General features: G+C 52.0%; 1 protein-coding gene across 1 annotated transcript in view; it reads right to left on the bottom strand.

Moving 5' to 3' along the window:
• The window catches only part of LOC119955579 (hemicentin-1-like), a 291695-nt gene that overhangs the window by 53498 nt on the left and 215917 nt on the right, over positions 1–22280 (bottom strand). The window contains 11 exon segments of the mRNA XM_038781912.1: positions 593–763; positions 5638–5808; positions 7806–7976; positions 9158–9328; positions 11442–11711; positions 14054–14135; positions 14708–14898; positions 17082–17216; positions 18352–18565; positions 21454–21630; positions 21632–21645. Of these exon segments, the coding sequence (XP_038637840.1) occupies positions 593–763; positions 5638–5808; positions 7806–7976; positions 9158–9328; positions 11442–11711; positions 14054–14135; positions 14708–14898; positions 17082–17216; positions 18352–18565; positions 21454–21630; positions 21632–21645 (1767 nt within the window).

The following is a 22280-nucleotide window of genomic DNA, read 5'->3' as shown; positions in this document are numbered from 1 at the left end:
CTGCGCCGCGCACCCCTCCGCGCCGCCCTCCCTCCGCGCCGCCCTCCCTCCGCGCCACCCTCCCTCCGCGCCGCCCTCCCTCCGCGCCGCCCTCCCTCCTCGCCGCCCTCCCTCCGTGCCGCCCTCCCTCCGCGCCGCCCTCCCTCCGCGCCGCGTTCCCTCCGCGCCGCGCTCCCTCAGCGCCGTGCTCCCTCCACGCTGCGTTCCCTCCACGCTGCGTTCCCTCAGCGCCGCGCTCCCTCCGCGCCGTGCTCCCTCCGCGCCGCGCTCCCTCCGCGCTGTTCTCCCTCCGCGCCGCCCTCCCTCCGCGCCGCCCTCCCTCCGCGCCGCCCTCCCTCCGCGCTGCACTGGAAGCGCCAGCCAGGATTATGGGCCCTGGTTCCTTAAGCCACCCCCCCCCCGCCCCCCCAGTCAGACTCCGAGACAAACGTGCTCAATGGATAGAAGCAGAGCCGGATTCATTTCCTGGCAGGGGGAGAGGAAACATCCATCACATCAATCCCGCGGGATTTGAATCCGGGTCTGGTGGAAGCTGGGGGGAGGGGCGCTGACCCGCTGGTCTATGGGTTGACTGTCTTTGCCGCTTTCTCACCTGGACATGCGGGCTGGCTACAGCCAGATGTTTGGAATCTCTCCCCAGGGCAGCCTCTTCCATTCCCATTTGGGGGAGGGCTGCTGCACTGTCGCCGTCTCAGCCGCTTCCCCCCTCCACACGACACCGAGCATTCACTCCACCGCTGCCAGGGGCTCCAACCTCCATTCACTGCCAGGGATAAAATTCAGGAAGCATCACCGAACATTCAATCCATCAGAAATTCACTCTATAGTTGAAGGTGCAACTATCATCCACGGCTGCACCTTAAATTGTGATGCGATGACTGAGGATTAATAAAGTGTGAGGGACTAAGACCTCACGCTTTATATTGTTAATAAACTATACATGGATATCCTCCTGATTATTTCTAAAAAAAATTTAAACCAAACAAAGATTCTGTAAATGATTGAATCTACGTCTGTGGGTGACCGCCAAAGGAAGCTACCTGGGTCTTTCTGGGAAACTTGCACATCGTTATCTCTGAAGACACACTAACGGCTCCCTGGGGGCTGCACAGGCCACATTCAAAATGAGCGATACAAAGGCCATCTGCATTTCATAACCCAGGGTGGCCATCAGGAGAATACCCTAATGCTATGACAAAGGGCCCCTTTCATAGAATCTACAGTGCAGAAGGAGGCCATTCGGCCCATCAAGTCTGCACCGGCTCTTAGAAAGAGCACCCTACTCAAGCCCACACTTCCAGCCTATCCCCGTAACCCAGGTACCCCATCTAATCTTATCCCCATAACCCAGTAACCCCACCCAACACTAAGGGCAATTTTGGACACTAAGGGCAATTTATCATGGCCAATCCATCAAACCTGCACATCTTTGGACTGTGGGAGGAAACCGGAGCACCCGGAGGAAACCCACGCAGACACAGGGAGAACGTGCAGACTCTGCACAGACAGTGACCCAAGCAGGAATCGAACCTGGGACCCTGACACTGTGAAGCCATAGTGCTAACCACTATGCTACCGTGCTTTCAATTATGAATGGCTGAGATTAATCTCGGGCACCTAGATGAGGGACACATGTCCTTCGTCAAAGAAATTCTGGAGATGTGGGAGTCATATGACATGGGTCGCAGGCTTGTGGATCCAATAATATTGCCTTGCCGAACTGCATAGCTCAGTCTTCTGTCTAACATCTGGCTAGCAGGCCACACAATAGGGGTTCTGGTCCAGGTTGGACATCTGGCCCCATCTACTCTGGTTCTGCTGGGAATTCAGAACCATCACTTCCAAGACTGATTCATGTCTATCTTATCGCATGAACTCAACAACGTTGGAAAAGTGAATTATCCAGCATTGGGTTTCAGCACGCTGATCCTCGTGAAGAAATATCTCACTGGACTTTGATTATGAACTCTGGGACCCACATTAAACAATATCGCTTTTGACGCGTGCTTATGAATGTTTGAACGTGTTCACTGCCGTGGCATTGTAAAGTAGACAGTGGGGGTCAATTTCTAAACTTTGTAAATGTCATTCGTCATCGCCCGAACATTGTAAAGTGCAGGACAGCCTGTAAACTAACCTTTTGAGTTTATCTTATCTCGAGTTTACTGTGGGGTTATTAATATAATGTTAGATAACACAGAGCAAGTGTGTCAGGGAGCGGTGACAAAGCACTGAGTGTGTCAGGGAGTGGTGACAAAGCAGTGAGTGTGTCAGGAAGCAGTGACAAAGCACTGAGTGTGTCAGGGAGCGGTGACAAAGCAGTGAGTGTGTCAGGAAGCAGTGACAAAGCAGTGAGTGTGTCAGGGAGCGGTGACAAAGCACTGAGTGTGTCAGGGAGCGGTGACAAAGCAGTGAGTGTGTCAGGAAGCAGTGACAAAGCAGCGAGTGTGTCAGGGAGTGGTGACAAAGCAGCGAGTGTGTCAGAGAGTGGTGACAAAGCAGTGAGTGTGTCAGGAAGCAGTGACAAAGCAGCGAGTGTGTCAGGGAGCAGTGAGAAAGCAGTGAGTGTGTCAGGGAGTAGTGACAAAGCAGTGAGTGTGTCAGGGAATGGTGACAAAGCAGCGAGTGTGTCAGGAAGCAGTGACAAAGCAGTGAGTGTGTCAGGGAGCGGTGACAAAGCAGTGAGTGTGTCAGGGAGCGGTGACAAAGCAGTGAGTGTGTCAGGGAATGGTGACAAAGCAGTGAGTGTGTCGGGGAGTGGTGACAAAGCAGTGAGTGTGTCAGGGAGCGGTGACAAAGCAGTGAGTGTGTCAGGGAATGGTGACAAAGCAGTGAGTGTGTCGGGGAGTGGTGACAAAGCAGTGAGTGTGTCAGGGAATGGTGACAAAGCAGTGAGTGTGTCGGGGAGTGGTGACAAAGCAGTGAGTGTGTCGGGGAGTGGTGACAAAGCAGTGAGTGTGTCGGGGAGTGGTGACAAAGCAGTGAGTGTGTCAGGGAGCGGTGACAAAGCAGTGAGTGTGTCAGGGAATGGTGACAAAGCAGTGAGTGTGTCGGGGAGTGGTGACAAAGCAGCGAGTGTGTCAGAGAGCGGTGACAAAGCACTGAGTGTGTCAGGGAGTGGTGACAAAGCACTGAGTGTGTCAGAGAGCGGTGACAAATCAGCGAGTGTGTCAGGGAGCGGTGACAAAGCAGCGAGTGTGTCAGGGAGTGGTGACAAAGCAGTGAGTGTGTCAGGGAGTGGTGACAAAGCAGTGAGTGTGTCAGGGAGTGGTGACAAAGCAGTGAGTGTGTCAGAGAGCGGTGACAAAGCACTGAGTGTGTCAGGGAGTGGTGACAAAGCAGCGAGTGTGTCAGGGAGCGGTGACAAAGCAGTGAGTGTGTCAGGGAGCGGTGACAAAGCAGCGAGTGTGTCAGGGAGCGGTGACAAAGCAGCGAGTGTGTCAGGGAGCAGTGACAAAGCAGCGAGTGTGTCAGGGAGTGGTGACAAAGCAGCGAGTGTGTCAGGGAGCGGTGACAAAGCAGCGAGTGTGCCAGGGAGTAGTGACAAAGCAGCGAGTGTGCCAGGGAGTAGTGACAAAGCAGCGAGTGTGCCAGGGTGTAGTGACAAAGCAGCGAGTGTGTCGGGGAATGGTGAATAAGCAGCGTGTGTGTCAGGGAATGGTGAATACGCAGCGAGTGTGTCAGGGAATGGTGAATACGCATTGAGTGTGACAGGGGGCGGCGTTAGAAGATCTCCATCTCCCCTATTTGAATGTCAGTGTGAATATTCCTGTATTGTAATAGCACGTGTTTTACTCTCGTGAGGACGACAGGGCTGATTTTAAACTCAGAGCTGGTTCCAGGACAGAGGACAGATTGCCAGGGGCAGTAAGGGGGCAGTAAGGGGGCAGTAAGGGGGCAGTAAGGGGGCAGTAAGGGGGAGTAAGGGGGCAGTAAGGGGGCAGTAAGGGGGCAGTGAGGGGGCAGTGAGGGGGCAGTGAGGGGCAGTAAGGGGGCAGTAAGGGGGCAGTAAGGGGGCAGTAAGGGGGCAGTAAGGGGGCAGTAAGGGGGAGTAAGGGGGGCAGTAAGGGGGCAGTGAGGGGGCAGTGAGGGGCAGTAAGGGGGCAGTGAGGGGCAGTAAGGGGGCAGTGAGGGGGCAGTGAGGGGCAGTAAGGGGGCAGTAAGGGGCAGTGAGGGGCAGTGAGGGGGCAGTAAGGGGGCAGTAAGGGGAAGTGAGGGGCAGTAAGGGCAGTGAGGGGCAGTAAGGGGGCAGTAAGGGGGCAGTAAGGGGGCAGTAAGGGGGCAGTAAGGGGGAGTAAGGGGGGCAGTAAGGGGGCAGTAAGGGGGCAGTGAGGGGGCAGTAAGGGGGCAGTGAGGGGGCAGTAAGGGGGCAGTAAGGGGGAGTAAGGGGGCAGTAAGGGGGCAGTAAGGGGGCAGTAAGGGGGCAGTAAGGGGGCAGTAAGGGGGCAGTGAGGGGGCAGTAAGGGGGCTGTAAGGGGGCAGTGAGGGGGCAGTAAGGGGACAGTAAGGGGGAGTAAGGGGGCAGTAAGGGGGCAGTGAGGGGCAGTGAGGGGGCAGTGAGGGGCAGTAAGGGGGCAGTAAGGGGGCAGTAAGGGGGCAGTAAGGGGGCAGTAAGGGGGCAGTAAGGGGGCAGTGAGGGGGCAGTGAGGGGCAGTAAGGGGGCAGTAAGGGGCAGTGAGGGGCAGTAAGGGGCAGTGAGGGGCAGTGAGGGGGCAGTAAGGGGCAGTGAGGGGCAGTGAGGGGCAGTGAGGGGCAGTAAGGGGGCAGTAAGGGGGCAGTGAGGGGCAGTGAGGGGCAGTAAGGGGGCAGTAAGGGGGCAGTGAGGGCCAGTGAGGGGGCAGTAAGGGGGCAGTGAGGGGCAGTAAGGGGCAGTAAGGGGCAGTGAGGGGCAGTGAGGGGCAGTAAGGGGCAGTAAGGGGCAGTAAGGGGCAGTAAGGGGCAGTGAGGGGCAGTGAGGGGCAGTAAGGGGGCAGTAAGGGGGCAGTAAGGGGGCAGTAAGGGGGCAGTAAGGGGGCAGTAAGGGGGCAGTAAGGGGGCAGTAAGGGGCAGTAAGGGGGCAGTAAGGGGGCAGTAAGGGGCAGTAAGGGGGCAGTAAGGGGGGAGTAAGGGGGCAGTAAGGGGGCAGTAAGGGGGAGTAAGGGGGCAGTAAGGGGGAGTAAGGGGGCAGTAAGGGGGGCTGCTGGACTTCTCTCTCTGCAGGATAGGATGTGAGTTAATGGGGGAACTGGTTGCAATATCGGGGAATAAGTATTCCTGGGAATTTTAATTGGTTTGTATTGAGCTGCAGTTGCAGCATTTGGACAGTAGATGGTGGAGTTATCCAGGTGTTCAGTGCCTCTGTGAATTCGCTCACCACAACCCAAATTTAAGTTGCATTGTTATTTCACCTCTGCAAACACTAGTTGTCGGCAGTGAGCAACGTTTCCAGTCAGCCTGGTTTGAGATTTCCTTCCCCTCTTTCTCGGGTGGGGGATGGATCCCCGAGGCTGATTGAAGAATCAACCTTGGACCGGCCTGGTCCTCAGGGCTGGAGTTTCGGGGGTCCGGGACCTTTACTCGTGGGATTTTTTTAGCCCCTTACCCAGCTTGAGTGAAGATCAAGACCGAACCACCCCCTTGCTCTCGATTCGAACTTACCAGGGCACGGGCCCATTCCACACCGCTGCATCTGCACATCTGCCCCCAAACAGACCTTTCCACCATTGGCAGGGGGTGGGTTGCTGCACGCTCGGCTGCGTTTACTTTGTCCACCGCCGCAGGTCTGACTGCACGGGTTCCAAGGGCTCCAGGGTCCCCAGTTCCCATTCACTGAAAACAGGACACAGATTTCACTCATCGGTCAAAGTCATTCCAGCTCCCAACACACCGCCCAGGTCATCCCGTCAACTCTTACAGACTAAACTCTGCTCCCCCCCACCACCCCCCCCCTCCCCCCCACCCCCCCCACTCCCCCCCCCCACCCCCCCTCCTCCTTCCCGCATCACATTCACCGGAGCTGACAGCGAATAGATTCCCGATGTCAGGAAGAGCCCATCGGCTGTGAGCAGCTTTGGGACGTCCTGAGATAGTGAAAGGTGCTATGAAATGCAGCTTCCCTCTCGTCCTTGCCGAGAGGCGATATTGGCAACTGATCTCCCCGTGGGGCTCACAGAACCCCCCCCCCCCCTTTTGCTGGGGGTGTGGGGGGGGGGGCCCTGCAGCTGGGGCTCGTGAACCAGGCACTTAAAAGCCAGCCCGGATTGGGACCAGCAGGATCGGAGGCCCCGGCTAGGCCTGCGTTTGCCGCACATCGCGTTTACAGTCTTATTTTAATTTGGCAGAACAAATCTTTCTGGTTAAACCAGGGGTGGGCAAACTACGGCCCCCAAAGGTATTTCTGCGGCCCACCAAGTCATTTCAAAAAAAAAATTAAATTAAAAAAAAAAAATTAAAAAAAAAATTTTTTTATTTTAAGGTTAATGGGGGGGGCTGTTGGGTTACTTACTGGTATAGGGTGGATACGTTGACTTTAGTAGGGTGATCATTGCTCGGCACAACGTCGAGGGCCGAAGGGCCTGTTCTGTGCTGTACTGTTCTATGTTCTATATGAGGCGCCCAGAATCATAACCGGGTGAAGTAATTATTTTACTTAATATACTATGCGGCCCTTTGTGAATTGTGAATTTCTGAATGTGGCCCTTGCACGGAAAAGTTTGCCCACCCCTGGGTTAAACCTTCTCTGGGTTCCTGTGGATATTATCCTGGCACACTGTGGGAAGTGGCTCAGCTTCACCCAGTAATAATTATAATAATCTTTATTATTGTCACAAGTAGGCTTACATTTTTTTTTCAAACTTTAGAGTACCCAATTCATTTTTTCCAATTAAGGGGCAATTTAGCATGGCCAATCCACCTACCCTGCACATCTTTGGGTTGTGGGGGCGAAACCCACGCAAACACAGGGAGAATGTGCAAACTCCACACGGACAGTGACCCATAGTTGGGATCGAACCTGGGACCTTGGCGCCGTGAGGCAGCAGGGCTAACCACTGCGCCACCGTGCCTCCGCCACAAGTAGGCTGACATGAACACTTCAATGAAGTTACTGTGAAAAGCCCCTAGTCGCCACACTCCGGCGCCTGTTCGGGTACACAGAGGGAGAATTCAGAATGTCCAATTCACCTAACAAGCACGTCTTTCGGGACTTGTGGGGGGAAACCGGAGCACCCGGAGGAAACCCACGCAGACACGGGGAGAACGTGCAGACTCCGCACAGAGAGTGACCCAAGCCGGGAATCGAATCTGGGACCCTGGCGCTGTGAAGCAACAGTGCTAATCACTCTGTTACCATGCTGCCCACTGCTACCGTACCGCCCTTGTACCGCTTGATGTCAACATGGGCACCACGGGCGTAGTGGATGGTAGTCACGGCTATCACTGTCCTGTGCCCCCCATGGCCCCGCCTTTATTTACTGGCCAGACTGAAACAATTAAAATATTTCAAGCCAATTAATGTAGAGTATGACACAGAAACAGGCCATTTGGCCTAACCGGTCCATACTATGCCAATTCCCCACTCGGATTTCCTCCTTATCTTTCTTCATCTAAATGTATCGCTATCCGCCTCTATCCCCTTCTCCCTCACCCGGTTATCCAGCTCCTTCCCTCCATGATATTTGCCGCAATCGTTCCCGGGGGTAACGAGCTCCATGTTCTCTGGGGGGGCGGGGGGAGGTGAGGAACTCCCCCTGAATTCCCAATTGGATTGAGCAGTGCAGCCTGGCCAGCCCACCCCCACGTCCCCCTCCTGCCCGGCTTGTCCATACCTGGGCAGGGCTCGCTGTAGCACAGCGCCACGTCGACGTCGCTTCCTTCGCACAGGCGGCCTCCGCGCTGAGGCGGGGGATCGAAGCACGAGCGCGACCGCTGGCGGGACCCTCCCCCGCAGGAAGCGGAGCAGCGCGACCAGCTGTTCCAAACCGTCCACTGCCCGTCCACTGTCGGGAAGGAAGGTTGGCCAAGGTCATCTCTCAACGTCAAAGGTTTTCCGCCTTCGCTAAGACACAGGTTACTCTGACCAGTGGGATTATATTGTAGGCCGAGGGTTAAACCTTACCACTGCTGGATAATTGAGAGGAGGCGGAGTTTCATAAACTAACTTTCTTAAAAAAATCTTCAGTAACGTGGAATAACTAAACATTCGCCGTTGTACTGATGTTATTTATATTGTTAAGATACACAGGTAAAGGGCATTGTTTAATTGAGTTCTTGGAGCACTTATAAAGAGAGACCGCTGGAACACTGTGCTGGTAGGGTGGAAGTAGACTTCTGTAATAGTGCATTTTGTGAATGAGCCTATTGTTAAGAAAAGTATCAGTGTCTAGTTCCAGTAACTGACTTGGAATGAGAATACCAACAGGTAGGAGAGGAAATTTATTTTAGACACAGAGAGTATCAGGACGTGAGGATAAATTCAACCAGATCCACAAGTGTGGCACTGGGTCGTGCACCCTAACCACATTCTGGGTAAAAGAGTTTCTCTTGAATGTTCCACTGCATTTCGTGACTATTCTATACTTAACGGCCTTTATCCATTCTCCCACTCGCCTACAAATCTGGAAATCATAGGCAGAAAGATTAATGCAAAGCCAGAGAGATAGTCACCCATGGCTTCACGTTATTGATTTTTGAAACAGCGAGTGGGGCCCTTAGCCTCTTCAATAAATTACCAACACTATCCATGCTCTTTACTTTGTGGGAGTAACATGGAAGCTGCTTTGGTGAACAAAATCATTGTTCAACAATCTGTTAAGAAATTAGAATGGTCAGACTTTATAAACAGCTTATTAGGAGTACTTGTGAACATGCCCGTAAACCCCAGGCAGACACTTCCATCCAGGGTGGCATTGCCAGGCTGCCTGGTTGGCAGTGCCAATGTGCCTGGGCGGCAGCAAGAGTACCGGAGTAACACCCTTCCAGAGCCCAGCAACCCGGGGTCCTCTGATGGCCTGGGAAGGCGAGATCCAGGTCGCGACGTCGCACGAGTCCTCGTCAGATCTCACGAGACGTCCTGGGCGTCCCGAGGACGTTCGATGGCGCCCGTTGTTTTAATGGCGTCTTTCTTTAGTGAATTAGTAATGGGCTACGATGAACTCATGACCTGGTTTCAGACCCTTACCTGGGCAAGACTTTGAGTTACATTGCCTTGATTCTACGTCCCAGCCACGACATGGTCTTCCTCCATTGGCCGGTAAGGGATTGTTGCACAGACGGATTCGCTCTTTGATCCCTTGGCCGCAGGTTACGCTGCACGGGCCCCAGTCCAACCATTCGGAGAATCCGCCGTGCACTGGGAGAGGAGAAAGTGACAGGTCACAACGCCAGGAAGCCCCATCGGAGGGGCCAGATTACACTTTACGTTCGGACAACCCAGGCGACGGATCGCAAGGAGCAAGCCTGGGCCTATTCTTTTAGTTTCAACTTTTTGTTTTGCCTAGTGTTCACATCATAAAAATATGCCATTTGTCCCAACTGGTCTGTAGCAGCATTTATAGCCCCCACATGAGTCCTTGCGTTACATTTCTGTGGTTCGACATCCCAGTCTCGCCATGGTTTTTTCCCCTCTGGCCGGTAACGCATTACTGCACAAACGGATTCACTCGTTTCCCTCGGCAACAGGTAACGCTAAATGGGCGGCGGTCTCTGTGGCACTGGGTCGTGCACCCTAACCGCACTCTGGGTAAGAGAGTTTCTCCTGAATGTTGCACTGCATTTTGTGACTATTCTATAGTTAACGGCCCTAGTTTTAGACTCCCCCATAAAGTGGAGATGTCTTCTTTCGGTCAACCTTGTAAAACCCCTTCATCATTTTGAAGACCTCAATCAGGTCACCCCTCTGCCTTCTGGAGGGAATAACCCCCAAACCTGTTCAGGATTGGTACAACCCCTCAGGTCTGGTACCACCCATTCCATTGCACCGTCTTTTTTTCTTTATTCGTTCATGGGAGGTGGGCATCCCTGGCTGAGCTGATCCAGCATTTATTGCCCGGCCCTCAGGACATTTAAGAGTCAGCCACATTGCTGTGGTTCTGGAGTCACATTTAGACCAGACCGGGTTAGGCCGGCAGATTTCCTTCCCTCAAGGACATGTGTGATCGTCTCCACAGCCTCTATATCCTTTCTGAAATATGGAGGCTGGAACTGTGCACAGTAACTCCCAACGTGGTCTAACCACGGTTTGGTGTAAATGTACCATAAATCCTTTGCTTCCCAATTCCATTCCTCCAGAGTTGTATCACAGCACTCTGCTGGAGTACTGGGGTTTTTACTAGGCAGTTGATGCTTTCTTTTTTAAAAATTTAGAATATCCAATTTTTTTTCCCAATTAAGGGGCAATTTAGCTTGGGCAATCCACCTAGCCTGCATATCTTTGTGCAAACTCCACACGGACAGTGACCCAGGGCTGGGATCGAACCGGATTGATGCACAATCAATGGACACGAAACGTAGGTGAAGTCCGAATCGAAAGGCTTTAATCAGCAAGAAGTGAGCCCGGCAGCAGACGCACAGAAATGGCCTGGCTGCTGGGAGACACGGGTTCTTATACCCCGCCTCGTAGGCGGAGCTACATTCCTCTTGGCCAATAAGAATACAGAGAACACGATACTTGGGCCAATGGGCAGCGAGCCCTCTGCACCAATGGCAGCTCACACTCCCAGGTACCGTAATACCCCTAGTCATACTACCACACTCCACACGGACAGTGACCCAGGGCTGGGATCGAACCAGGTCCTCGGTACCGTGAGGCAGCAGTGCTAACCACTGTGCCACCATGCTGCCCTTGAGCTGCAACTTTTAATGGTTTGGCGAACTTGCACCACTTTGCCCACCTGCCCTGTTTGTATAGAAAATGCTCTCAGTCAATTTGAGAAATGAGTGGCTTCTTAATCTGCCTCGGTCGATGTTGGTTGCCCCTGAATCAGGAGGTAGTGAGTTCTAAACCTCAACCCAAGACATTAGCACATGGTCCAGGCTGACACTTTATTGTGGTGCTGAGTTGCTGCAGGTGCCTGACCCTTTGAGTGAGACATGAAACCAAGTGCGCTCTTCCTTAACAGCGCAGAGACCATGGTGTTCCACAGAGTATATCAGTTCTATCAGTATTTATCCTTCAATCCCTACCAGATATTTGGAGGACCATTAACATTGAGTCATATGGACATATGAATTAGGGCTCGTGGCTCAACTCCACATTCCGAATACTACCCCGTCCCAATAACCTTTGACTTTCTTGTTAGTCAAGAATCTATCTACCTCTGCCTTAAAGAGAGTCATTGGCCCTGCCTCCACCCCAAACGAGGCCATTCAGCCCATCGAGTTCATGCCGGACCATCCAGGTCACTCTCTTCAGTACAAGAATCCCTCAAGATAAAACTGGTCATAAAGCCATCAACCTCACCTACCTTGCACAGTTAGAGTTATTCCTACAAAGGAAGATCCCATGAGATTCCGGGCTACACATTCGTATTCTCCTGCATCTTCCATCACAGTGGAGAGGATTTGCAGAGTGGCGTTCGGTAACACAACCAGGTGCTCATTCTCCCTGACTGGGTGCCCATTTTTGGTCCACTCCACAGCGGGTAGAGGCTCGCCTTCCGCCTGGCAGTGCAACGAAACTCTGTCCCCTACTCCCACAGTCGTGTCCAAAGGTTCCACAGTGAACACGGGTGCACCTTACAGGGAGGGAAACAAATTTGTTCAACAGATTGAAGTCAGATTGACAGTCGGTGGACCTGTCCCACAGTACCTCAACGCAAATGGAGTCACTCAATGAACCGTGCATGTCAGATGACAAACATGCAAGAGAAGCGAGCTGGGGAGGAAAATGGTGGACCTTGGACCTATTGTTCCCACAGATCTCCACCCCTGTCAGTTTTCCTCACCTAGTGTCTGTATCTGCTCTAGACTACTATGATTGATATAATTAGTTAACCATTATTGATAGTCGCTTGGTGGCACAAGAACCTGAGTATTGTGTAAAAAAGAGACACGCTGTCGAAGTTTTTCAGTGTGCACTCATCAGGACAAGTGCAAGAATAGCAAAATTCAAAAGGAGCAACAATTTACACTTCTTGAATTAAACTAAAGCAGAGGGGACAATAGTTCCCCAATGGATTCTCCACAGTAACGCCTCAATCAATCAGTTATCTTGTTCGATTAGCACCCTTTTCTCATACAGTATAAACTTCTGCTCCCTATGAAATTTGGCATTCTTTCATTTTTCCTGACGAATGCAAGATGAAAAGCTTCAACATGGTTACTTTATCTCCATAATTGTTGTATCATGTGAGTGCCAGGATGGTAAGAAGTGAACGAGATGGTTCTTGGTCTGTTCTTGTTCGGCAATTGCTGTCCTCCAAAGTGTTAATCTTCTTGTGGCTTGGAAGAGGCCATTGGCGCGATTCTCCGCTCCCCACGCCAGGTGGGAGAATCGCGGGAGGACCGGGCGACTCACGACACGGCCCCCCTGGCGTCCCCCGCGATTCTCCCACCCCGTTTTTCATGGCGACCAGCGATTCTCCGGCCCGGATGGGCCGAGCGGCCTGCCGTTCCCGACGGCAGCAACCACACCTGGTCGCTGCCGTTGTAAACATGGGCGCCAAATGCTAGTTTGAAGCTTGTGGGGGGGCGGAGAGGGGAGTGAGCACCACGGCCGTGCTCGGGAGGGGGCTGGCCCGCGATCGGTGCCCACCGATCGTCGGGCCGGCGTCTCAAAGCGACGCACTCTTTCCCCTCCGCCGCCCTGCAAGATCAAGCCACCACGTCTTGCGGGGCAGCGGAGGGGAAGACGGCAACTGCGCATGCGCGGGTTTGAGCCATCAGCCGTTGTGACATCAGCCGCGCATGCGCGGGTTGGAGCCCGCCAACCTGCGCATGCGCGGCTGACGTCACTTAGGTGCCGCCGTCGCGTCATTCTCGGCGCGCCGCTTTGACGCAAGCGTCAAGGCCCGGCGGCCGAGAGGTACGGAGTGCCGCTCCTAACCCCCCGGGTGGGGGTGAATAATGTGAGATGAGCGGCCTCCGAGGCCGTGGTGAAACTCGGCCGCGTTTCACGACGGCCTTCCCGATTTATCGCGGGTGCGGAGAATTCCGCCCCATGCTTCTGCAGAGCATGCTCACTGAAACAGTGCATTATGGGACTGAGCCTCTTCCATTAGTAGTCGGTCTGACCCCAATGGCCACAGGTCTCAGTTTTGAATTGGGCAGTCTTTTTTTTTGAGCAGGGAATCTGGGAAACCTCTAAACACAAATTGGACACCGCTGGGATTGATTCGATCTGTGACCTGTTTAGCAAAATCAAGCAGTCATAGGTTTAATTCCCATTCCTTAAGCACAGAAATCCAGGCCGACGCTCTGGTGCGCTGCACTGTCAGAGGTGCCGTCTTTCGACGAGCCGTTAAACCGAGGCGCCGTTTGCCCTCTCGGATGGATTTAAAGAAAAAGTCCCACGTCGCTATTTTGAAGGGGAGGTATCTGCGATATTATAAACAGAGTGTCACAGTCAGAAGATTGTGGAATTCGCACTCATTCCAGAAACCCGAGCAGAAGATTTAGGCTGACATCACAGCACAGCACTGAGAGCATGCTGTCAGTGGTCTGGTCCTACGGATAAGACGTTAAACCAAGGCCACTCGACTGGGTGCAAAAGATCCCACTATTATAAAGAAGATTTGACCCTGGTGTCCTGGTCAATACTTATTCCCCCAATCAATGTCACGTTGTTTTTCTGGTCACTACCGCTTTGCTGTTGTGGGATCTTGCTGTACGCAAATTGCAACAGTGGCCACCCTTCAAAAGAACTTAATTGACTGTAAAATGCATTGGACCTTACTGAGGTGATGGGAGGCGGTACAGTAACACAGCTCCTTCTTTCTCTGTGTCGGTGCTATTGGCCGTTCTGATCATTAATTCACCCCCTAGAACCGCCAATGCCCAGGCGGTATTACAGCAGCATTTGGGCCTCTATCACAGGTTGGTGAGGTGCCCCCCCTCCCTCCCCCGAGGGTGTACTTACTCTGCAACATCAGAGTGACCTTCCGTTCCACCACGCCAGCTTCATTTTCCGCAACGCACTTGTAGTCTCCGGCATCTTCGTTCTATCAGAAAGCCGGGAGGTATATCAGTGAAAGGAAACAAAAATCAAGCTTGTTCATCAAAGACCTTGCTCACACGTCAACCTCTGTTCACTGATAAAGGCGGAAAGACTGGGTCTGAGCTTTCCGAAGCTGGAAATGAAACCTTCCCACGATATGTGTCCAGCGGGCTGTTTCTCCAGTAGCAGGATAATTGCCTAGCCTGAGCATAGCCTGCCGTCTATACCATACACCCCAACAGGTCTGCAGGCACAGAGAGAGAGACAGAGAGAGACAGTGAGAGTGACAAATAGTATACGACAAGACAACAGCAGCAGCTGGTGAAACGATAAGGTCATAGAATCATAGAATTGATAGTGCAGAAAGAGGCCATTCGGCCCATCGAGTCTGCACCGGCGCCTGGAAAGAGCACCCTACCCAAGCCCCCAGGTCCACCCTATCCAAGAGGTCAAGAGGAAAAAATAGAAGAAGAAAGCAGGGAAAGGAGGAGAACGAGGAGGACCAAACTATTAAACCTCGTCCCATTACAGCCTTCCTCGCGTGTTGGCTGAACCCAGGGGTGAAGCGCGACTCACCATCGTCCCGTAGATCGCCAGGGAACCATTATTCATTTGGCGAATACGATTACTAATGGTGAGGGGTCTGCCGTTTTTGTTCCAGTTTATCGATGGCGCCGGATCACCATGGGCTTCACAGTTCAAAACAGCATTCCCTCCCAGGGGCTCCGTCTGGTAAGCAGTGAGGTTGCCTCGGAGAACCGGGGCCTCTGCAAATGGAAGAGAACGTCAGCGTTACCCCCGAGGCTCCTTTCTCTGTCCTGCTCCCTTTCTACAGTTGGAAAATTCGACAAAGCTTCCATCAAAAATGGAGCATCTCCACTGATAGATGAAATGATCCAGTTTTGATATGTTTGCACTGTGTTGTCAACACAGGAAATCCCAACGACATCTCTACTTCCTACGGAAGCTAAAGAAATTCGGCATCTCTGGGGTCAGTGGAGAAGACACGGGGGGGGGGGGGGGGTGGAGGGAGCCTCAGTTTGGACCCCGATACTCAACAATCACAGATTTGCCCCGGGCAAGGTAGACGGAGGGTTTCAGAGCTGGCATAGGGCAGGCATTAAAAGGATGGGGGACCTGTTCATAGACGGGACCTTCCCCAGCCTGAAAGCGCTTGAGGAGAAATTCAGTTTGCCCCTTGGAAACACTTTCAGATGCCTTCAGGTACGAGCCTTCCTCAAAAAACAGGTGGTGACATTTCCGCTACTACCCCAACGCAGGATACAGGGTAGGGTGGTCTCCGGCACCTGGGTAGGGGAGGGGAAAGTTTCAGACATCTACCAAGAACTTCAGGAGGCGGAGGAAGCCCCAGTGGGGGAACTTAAGGGCAAATGGGAGGAGGAGCTAACTGGGGAGCTGGATGCGGGCCTGTGGGCGGACGCCCTAAACAGGGTCAATTCCTCTTCACCATGTGCCAGGCTTAGCTTAATCCAGTTTAAGGTGGTCCAACGGGCACACATGATGGCAACCGGGATGAGCAAGCTGTTTGGGGTGGAGGATAAATGTGCGAGGTGTGCAGGGAAGCAGATCATGTCCATATGTTCTGGGCATGCCCAGCTCTTAAGGGATTTTGGCAGGGATTTGCTGAGGCAATTTCCAAAATGTTGGACACAGAGGTGGTGCCGAGTCCAGAGATAGCGATCTTTGGTGTGTCAGACGATCCGGGAGTTCAGGAAGCGAAAGAGGCCGACGTTCTGGCCTTTGCCTCCCTGGTAGCCCAGAGACGGATCCTTTTAATGTGGAGGGACTCGAAGCCCTCGAGTGTGGAGACCTGGATTGGTGACATGGCTGGGTTTCTCAGTCCCGAGAAAATAAAGTTTGCCTTGAGAAGGTCCATGGCGGGTTTCTCTCGGAGGTGGCAGCCGTTCCTCGACTTTCTCGGAGAGCAGTAAAGGTCAGCAGGAGCAGCAACCCGGGTGTGTGGGGGGGGGGGGGGGGTATTGTTACATAGTATTGATCCTTTATCTGTATATATGGTTAACATTTATTTTGTGATGTTAAATGTTGTTAATGGTTATGCAAAAAATTTTGTTTTGATAAAAATTTGAATAAAAATAATTTGAAAAAAAAGAAATTTGGCACATCTGCATCAACTCTCACAAACGTCTACAGATGTGCAATAGAGAGCATCCTATCTGACTGCTTCACATCCTGGTACGGCAACTGCTCAGCCCAAGATCGCAAGAAACTGCAGACTGTGGTGATCTCAGCCCAACGCTTCACACAAGCTTGCCACCCCCACATTGATTCTGTCTACACCTCCCGCTGCCTCAGGAAGGCAGACAGCATTATCAGAGACCCCTCCCACCCAGGCATTGCCTTCTTCCAGACCCTTCCATCAGGCATAAGGTACAGAAATCTGAAGACTCGCACATCCAGACATAGGAACAGCTTCTTCCCCACAGCTACATGACTCCTCAACGACTCCCCCTCGCACTGATCTGTTCCCTGTAAGAACACCATTCACGACGCCCTATGCTGCTCTTGCTCATGTATTTGCTTTATTTGGCCCCTTGTTCCGCACTGTAACCAATCACTGTTTGTCGATGTACCATTTGTCAATGTTCTGTTGATTATTCTTTTTGTCTACTATGTACGTACTGTGTACATTCCCTCAGCCGCAGAAAAATACTTTTCACTATACTTCAGTACACGTGACAATAAATCAAATCAAATCAAACCAAATCATATTTTCCCCAATTTGAGTAAATTATTGGTCTGCACATTTATCGAGAACAAATATCCTTCGCCCCCAGAACTAGAAAATAAAAATGACCCCAAAGCTGTGTATAAAGGTACTCCCCAAGATTGGTACAAATTTATCAATATTCCCAAAGATCAAATGGTCACCGATCCATGTGACGAACAATACAACCAATGGCAGTCCTACCTTTCACATAGACAAAGCCAATCGCTTTGATCATCCCGACAGCATTTTCTGCTGTGCACACATAAGTACCAGAATCTTCTTTGGAAACCTTTTCCGTGATCAGTTCACTCCGACCTTCGCTCCCGGAATCTTTCACTGAGTAACAAACGAGAGTAATCCAGGATAATCCAGTCTTTATTGTTACAACATCTTAGATAAAGGCACAAATTAACCAAACGTGGAAAAAAAAAAGACACATCCCTTTGTCTCATTGTGAGAAACGTTTTTAAAAAACATGAATCTGTTCCCACTTTGAATGAAAGGTGATCTCGTTGAAATTCCCAGATGGCTTAATAAAAGAGACAGAAATTCCATTTTATAACAATGACACCTTTTCAGCATTTTAGAATGCATTTATTTAGGGTTTAAATTGCTCCAGTAATACTCTCCCAAATGTGTTTGATTGAGGGGCAGCACGGTGACGCAGTGGTTAGCACTGCTGCCTCACGGCGCTGAGGTCCCAGGTTCGATACCGGCTCTGGGTCACCGTCCATGTGGACTTTGTACATTCTCTCTGTGTTTGCGTGGGTTTCGCCCCCACAAACCAAAGATCATAGAATTGACAGTGATTAGAATGTGTTCTGCTTTTGATTCCCAGTTTATGTGGAGTTGGTGGTTCTAGCCAGGTTAGCCTGTGGGAGGAGCGGTGATAGGGGCGAAGTGTCTGGATTTCGATGGTCCACGGGTCAGAGAATAGAGATATTGGTCAGGATTCTGCCTAATCAGGCATTGTGCAGAAATGTTTATTGGAAAGAATTCCCCAAGAGGGGATGACAGGATCAGGAAGGCCTGCAAAGTCTTAGGAATGGGTTAGGAGACATTTCAATTACATGTCAAATTGATGTTAAGTACCCAATAATTGACACGGATATATACAGGGGTTGCAGGTGGCACTTGCGTGTGGTGAGAGAGTTTTATATAAAGTGTGTTCAAGGGAAATAAAGGTGTTTTGGAAAGAAGCAGAACTCTTGATTCCTTACTCAGCTAGAAGCTAACACAATGTGCCTATGGTCAAATAGCCAATGAACACTCTGTGTGGTCTCCAGTGAAAAATAGTAATTTGGATACGAAAGGCCAGCACCCAGGGAGTCAGCATCCCGAGTAACGTATCAGACTACACTGATAATGTAAATGATGACAAACACATTGTAAATTTGTATGAGCTTGGTTCTCTGTTAAGCAGAGGATTTAGCAAATGACACTGGGACGATACGAACGTTCGCCTCCATACCTGCTATCGGCTTGTTATTGAAGATCCAGCTGATCGATGGAGTAGGGAAGCCTTTTGCCCCACACGTCAGCAACAGCCTTTCCCCCTTGTGGAGAGATACGTCTGCAGGGAGCTCTGTGAACGCTGGCTGAACGCTGACGGACAGGCGGATGTCGACGCTGGCCTTGCCGGCTGTACTCACTGCCGTGCAGGTGTAGACACCGGCATCCTCCGGCTGTGGGAAACAAGGAGAGGGAGGAGGATTAGCCATTCTCAGCCCGCATCGTGTGGCCGCGGGGCATCCCACCGAACTGGCAAACTCCAAGCGGGCTGAGGTGGGAAATGGAAAAATTCCTCAATTAGAGCAGATGTGCTTTTCACCAGGATTGGCGGATCATTGATCTGTCGGCTGAATTGTTGTGCGTGAGAAATGATACTCTTCAAATATCCCCACACTGCTGACATTCGCCACTGATCAGTCGACATTATAAAAAAGGACACAGTTCCAGAAGAAAATGATTGGGTTGAGGATGACGGGCAATGTACAGTCAGGGTAAGCTCCGTCTCCTCTTCCCCCACATACTGCATTTCTGAAATATCTGTCCTGCAGAGACTAAACAGCCCCACCAGTCCCATTGGCACAAACAAATAATCTAAATTAGGCTTCTTTTAGAACATAGAACATAGAACAATACAGCACAGAACAGGCCCTTCGGCCCTCGATGTTGTGCCGAGCAATGATCACCCTACTCAAACCCACGTATCCACCCTATACCCGTAACCCAACAACCCCCCCCCCCCTTAACCTTACTTTTTAGGACACTACGGGCAATTTAGCATGGCCAATCCACCTAATCTTTGGACTGTGGGAGGAAACCGGAGCACCCGGAGGAAACCCACGCACACACGGGGAGGACGTGCAGACTCCACACAGACAGTGACCCAGCCGGGAATCGAACCTGGGACCCTGGAGCTGTGAAGCATTTATGCTAACCACCATGCTACCGTGCTGCCCAGAAATGCAGTATTTGCCAATGCTTCAGCTTCAATATGACTAGCAGTTGAAGTAGAAGAAATGCACCCCAGTTAAATATCATTGTAACCCTAAACAGGATAGGTCTGGCACAAGGGCACAGAGCTGGGAGGGCAGCACGGTAGCCTTGTGGATAGCACAATTGTTTCACAGCTCCAGGGTCCCAGGTTCGATTCCCGGCTTGGGTCACTGTCTGTGCGGAGTCTGCACATCCTCCCCGTGTATGCGTGGGTTTCCTCCGGGTGCTCCGGTTTCCTCCCACAGTCCAAAGATGTGTAGGTTAGGTGGGTTGGCCATGATAAATTGCCCTTGGTGTCCAAAATTGCCCTTAGTGTTGGGTGGGGCTACTGGGTTATGTGGATAGGGTGGAGGTGTTGACCTTGGGTAGGGTGCTCTTTCCAAGAGCCTGTGCAGACTCGATGGGCCGAATGGCCTCCTTCTGCACTGTAAATTCTATTATCTATGAGCTGGAGGACCTGTCCCTGATCTTGGCATCAGGGTGCTGCCTTCTCTACAAGGAAGGAACGACTTTAAGAGGCTAGAGCCACAGATGGGTGTTCTTGCCCACCTTCAATGTGCTGGATTAAGGAGACAGATTGGGCAGAATCTTACCGGATTTTCCCCCAAAGTGTCAGGCTCCGACTGGAAGCCGGAGCGTAGCTCTCCAGCTGCACAGAACAGTTTTCACACCAGATTCTCAGCCTCTTTAAAGAAAGAAAATGAGTGGACGTGGTTTACGTCGTCACTGTGACGGGGCGGGGCCTGGCAGAGTCGGCTTGGGGAACCATCATTAACCGTGCGCCCCCACCACAGGAAAGCTCCCCCCCGCTAACCACCCCCCCTCTCCGATAACCCCCCCCACCCCCGACAACCCCCACCCCATCCCACTGCCACCCCCCCCCCCCCCCCCCCAATCATGGGGGAATCCCTCAACACGTGGGAATATCACCAGGGTCCCCCTCCTCATTGCCCCCACCCTCAACACACATAAACGGAACAACCCCCCTCCTCCCCATGGGGCTCCCACGAGGGTCTGCCCTTGGCACTACCTCACCCCCTCACACTGCCCCCTGGCACAGGTTGGCAATGCCAAGGCATTTCTCAGGCATGCCCCTTTCCCCCAGGAGCTATACATTCCTTTACGTTCCGCAGATTCCCTCGACTGTCTTCAGAGAGCTGCTGATGACCCCGCCGATGTGACGACGTGTCAGCGAGGTGTGAATATCCAGTGAGGGGAGATCACGTGGCGGGAAGGCCTGTTGATACCATTGAAATGTATTATAACACATTTAAATGAGGTTCCCGCCCATGACATCACCGGCATGGGGCAGGAAAATCAGGAAACCCGACTCTCTCCGGGTTGTCGTTCGCAGTGCTGTGATCTCGGACGGTGATCGCAGACTGGAAAATCGCCCCAGTAGAGTGGGAGAGGGAGAGGAATATACATTGAAAAGAGAAATAGAAGGGGGTTTCCTTGACGGACCAGCTGATAAATTTAACGTGGAGTTCATTGAGTGGAAGAACACAGGGTATCCCAAAACCCCTCCACTTGAAGCACAGTCATCTCTAGGAAACTTGGCGACCACTTTATGCACAGCAAGCTCCCACAATCAGCAATCATCTCTTTTTGTTGATGTTGCTGGAGGGATAAATATTGGCCAGGGCATGGGGATGAACATTGCCGTGTGACGTGAAAGGGTCGGGATGGTTTAAATTCAACATCTCTTTCCAAAGAGCACACCTCTGAAAGTTGAGCCCTCCCTCAGGAATGTCAACCTGCTTTTCGCACGTCAAGACTCCGGACTGAGATTTGAATTCACGACCTTCTGACTTGGAGGTACGAGAATGTTACCACTGAGCCACCACAGACAGATGCTCAAGGAAGGGTCAAATTGTGACTTTCAGTTTACTGGCTGATCACAGGTGTCACAGAGGGTCACTCGAGTAGGGTCAGCTCCCGCAGATGGAGGATTGACCACGCCCACAGGAGAGCCCAGGGGGCCAGTAGGGTGGTGACTATGAGAAGGTACTTGATGCACTTTCCCCCCCCCCCCCAGCCAGGTCCGAGCGATTACTGAGCAGGTACTTACTGTCACGTTCTCCACGATCAGTTCCCCGGACTGCAGTACAGTGAATTTTCCTGGAACACCTGTCACCGCGATGCCATCCTTTTCCCAATACACCATGGGTGCTGGCGATCCCCGAGTGTCACAGGACAAGAGGGCTTGTGAATCCTGCAGCACCGATAGCTCTGACTGGCCGAATCGAGATCGACGGTGGAACTGCGTCAAAAAAGCAAACATTGTGAAACAGAATCCGATTCGCTCCCTTGTACCCGGGGTGAACTTGTACCATTGGTGCCCACTCCCCTCGGCTCTTTGGAAATGCCACTCGCAATTCCGTAAAGAACAATTTATTTACACAGTGATTCCACATTCCCAGCACCATCCCTCAGGGTTTCACACCCAATTTAAAGGTTCTGAAATGTAGTCAATGCTGTTGCGTAGCCAAATGTGCCACACAGAAAGATCCCACTAGATAATGGATGGGTTTCTTTGCCCTGCTGCTGTTAGTGGAGGGATGAATGCTGGCAGGAACATCAGCAGAATTCTTTGCTCTTCAATTGTCTGAAAGGATTTCTTCACCCAGCTGAAGGAGCAGCCAGGGTTCTCGCTGACAGTGTGGCACTGTAACAGTACTGAAATACCAATGGCGTCCGCTGACAGTGTGGCACTGTAACAGTCCTGAAATACCAATGGCGTCCGCTGACAGTGTGGCACTGTAACAGTACTGAAATACCAATGGCGTCCGCTGACAGTGTGACACTGTAACAGTACTGAAATACCAAGGGTGTACCTGACAGTGTGGCACTGTAACAGTACTGAAATACCAATGGCGTCCGCTGACAGTGTGGCAC

The sequence above is a fragment of the Scyliorhinus canicula genome, chromosome 21 (genome assembly GCF_902713615.1).
Source record: "Scyliorhinus canicula chromosome 21, sScyCan1.1, whole genome shotgun sequence".
Classification (NCBI taxonomy): Eukaryota; Metazoa; Chordata; class Chondrichthyes; order Carcharhiniformes; family Scyliorhinidae; genus Scyliorhinus; species Scyliorhinus canicula.
The sequence above is the reverse complement of the archived record's forward strand: the minus strand, read 5'-3'. Positions and strand labels throughout refer to the sequence as shown.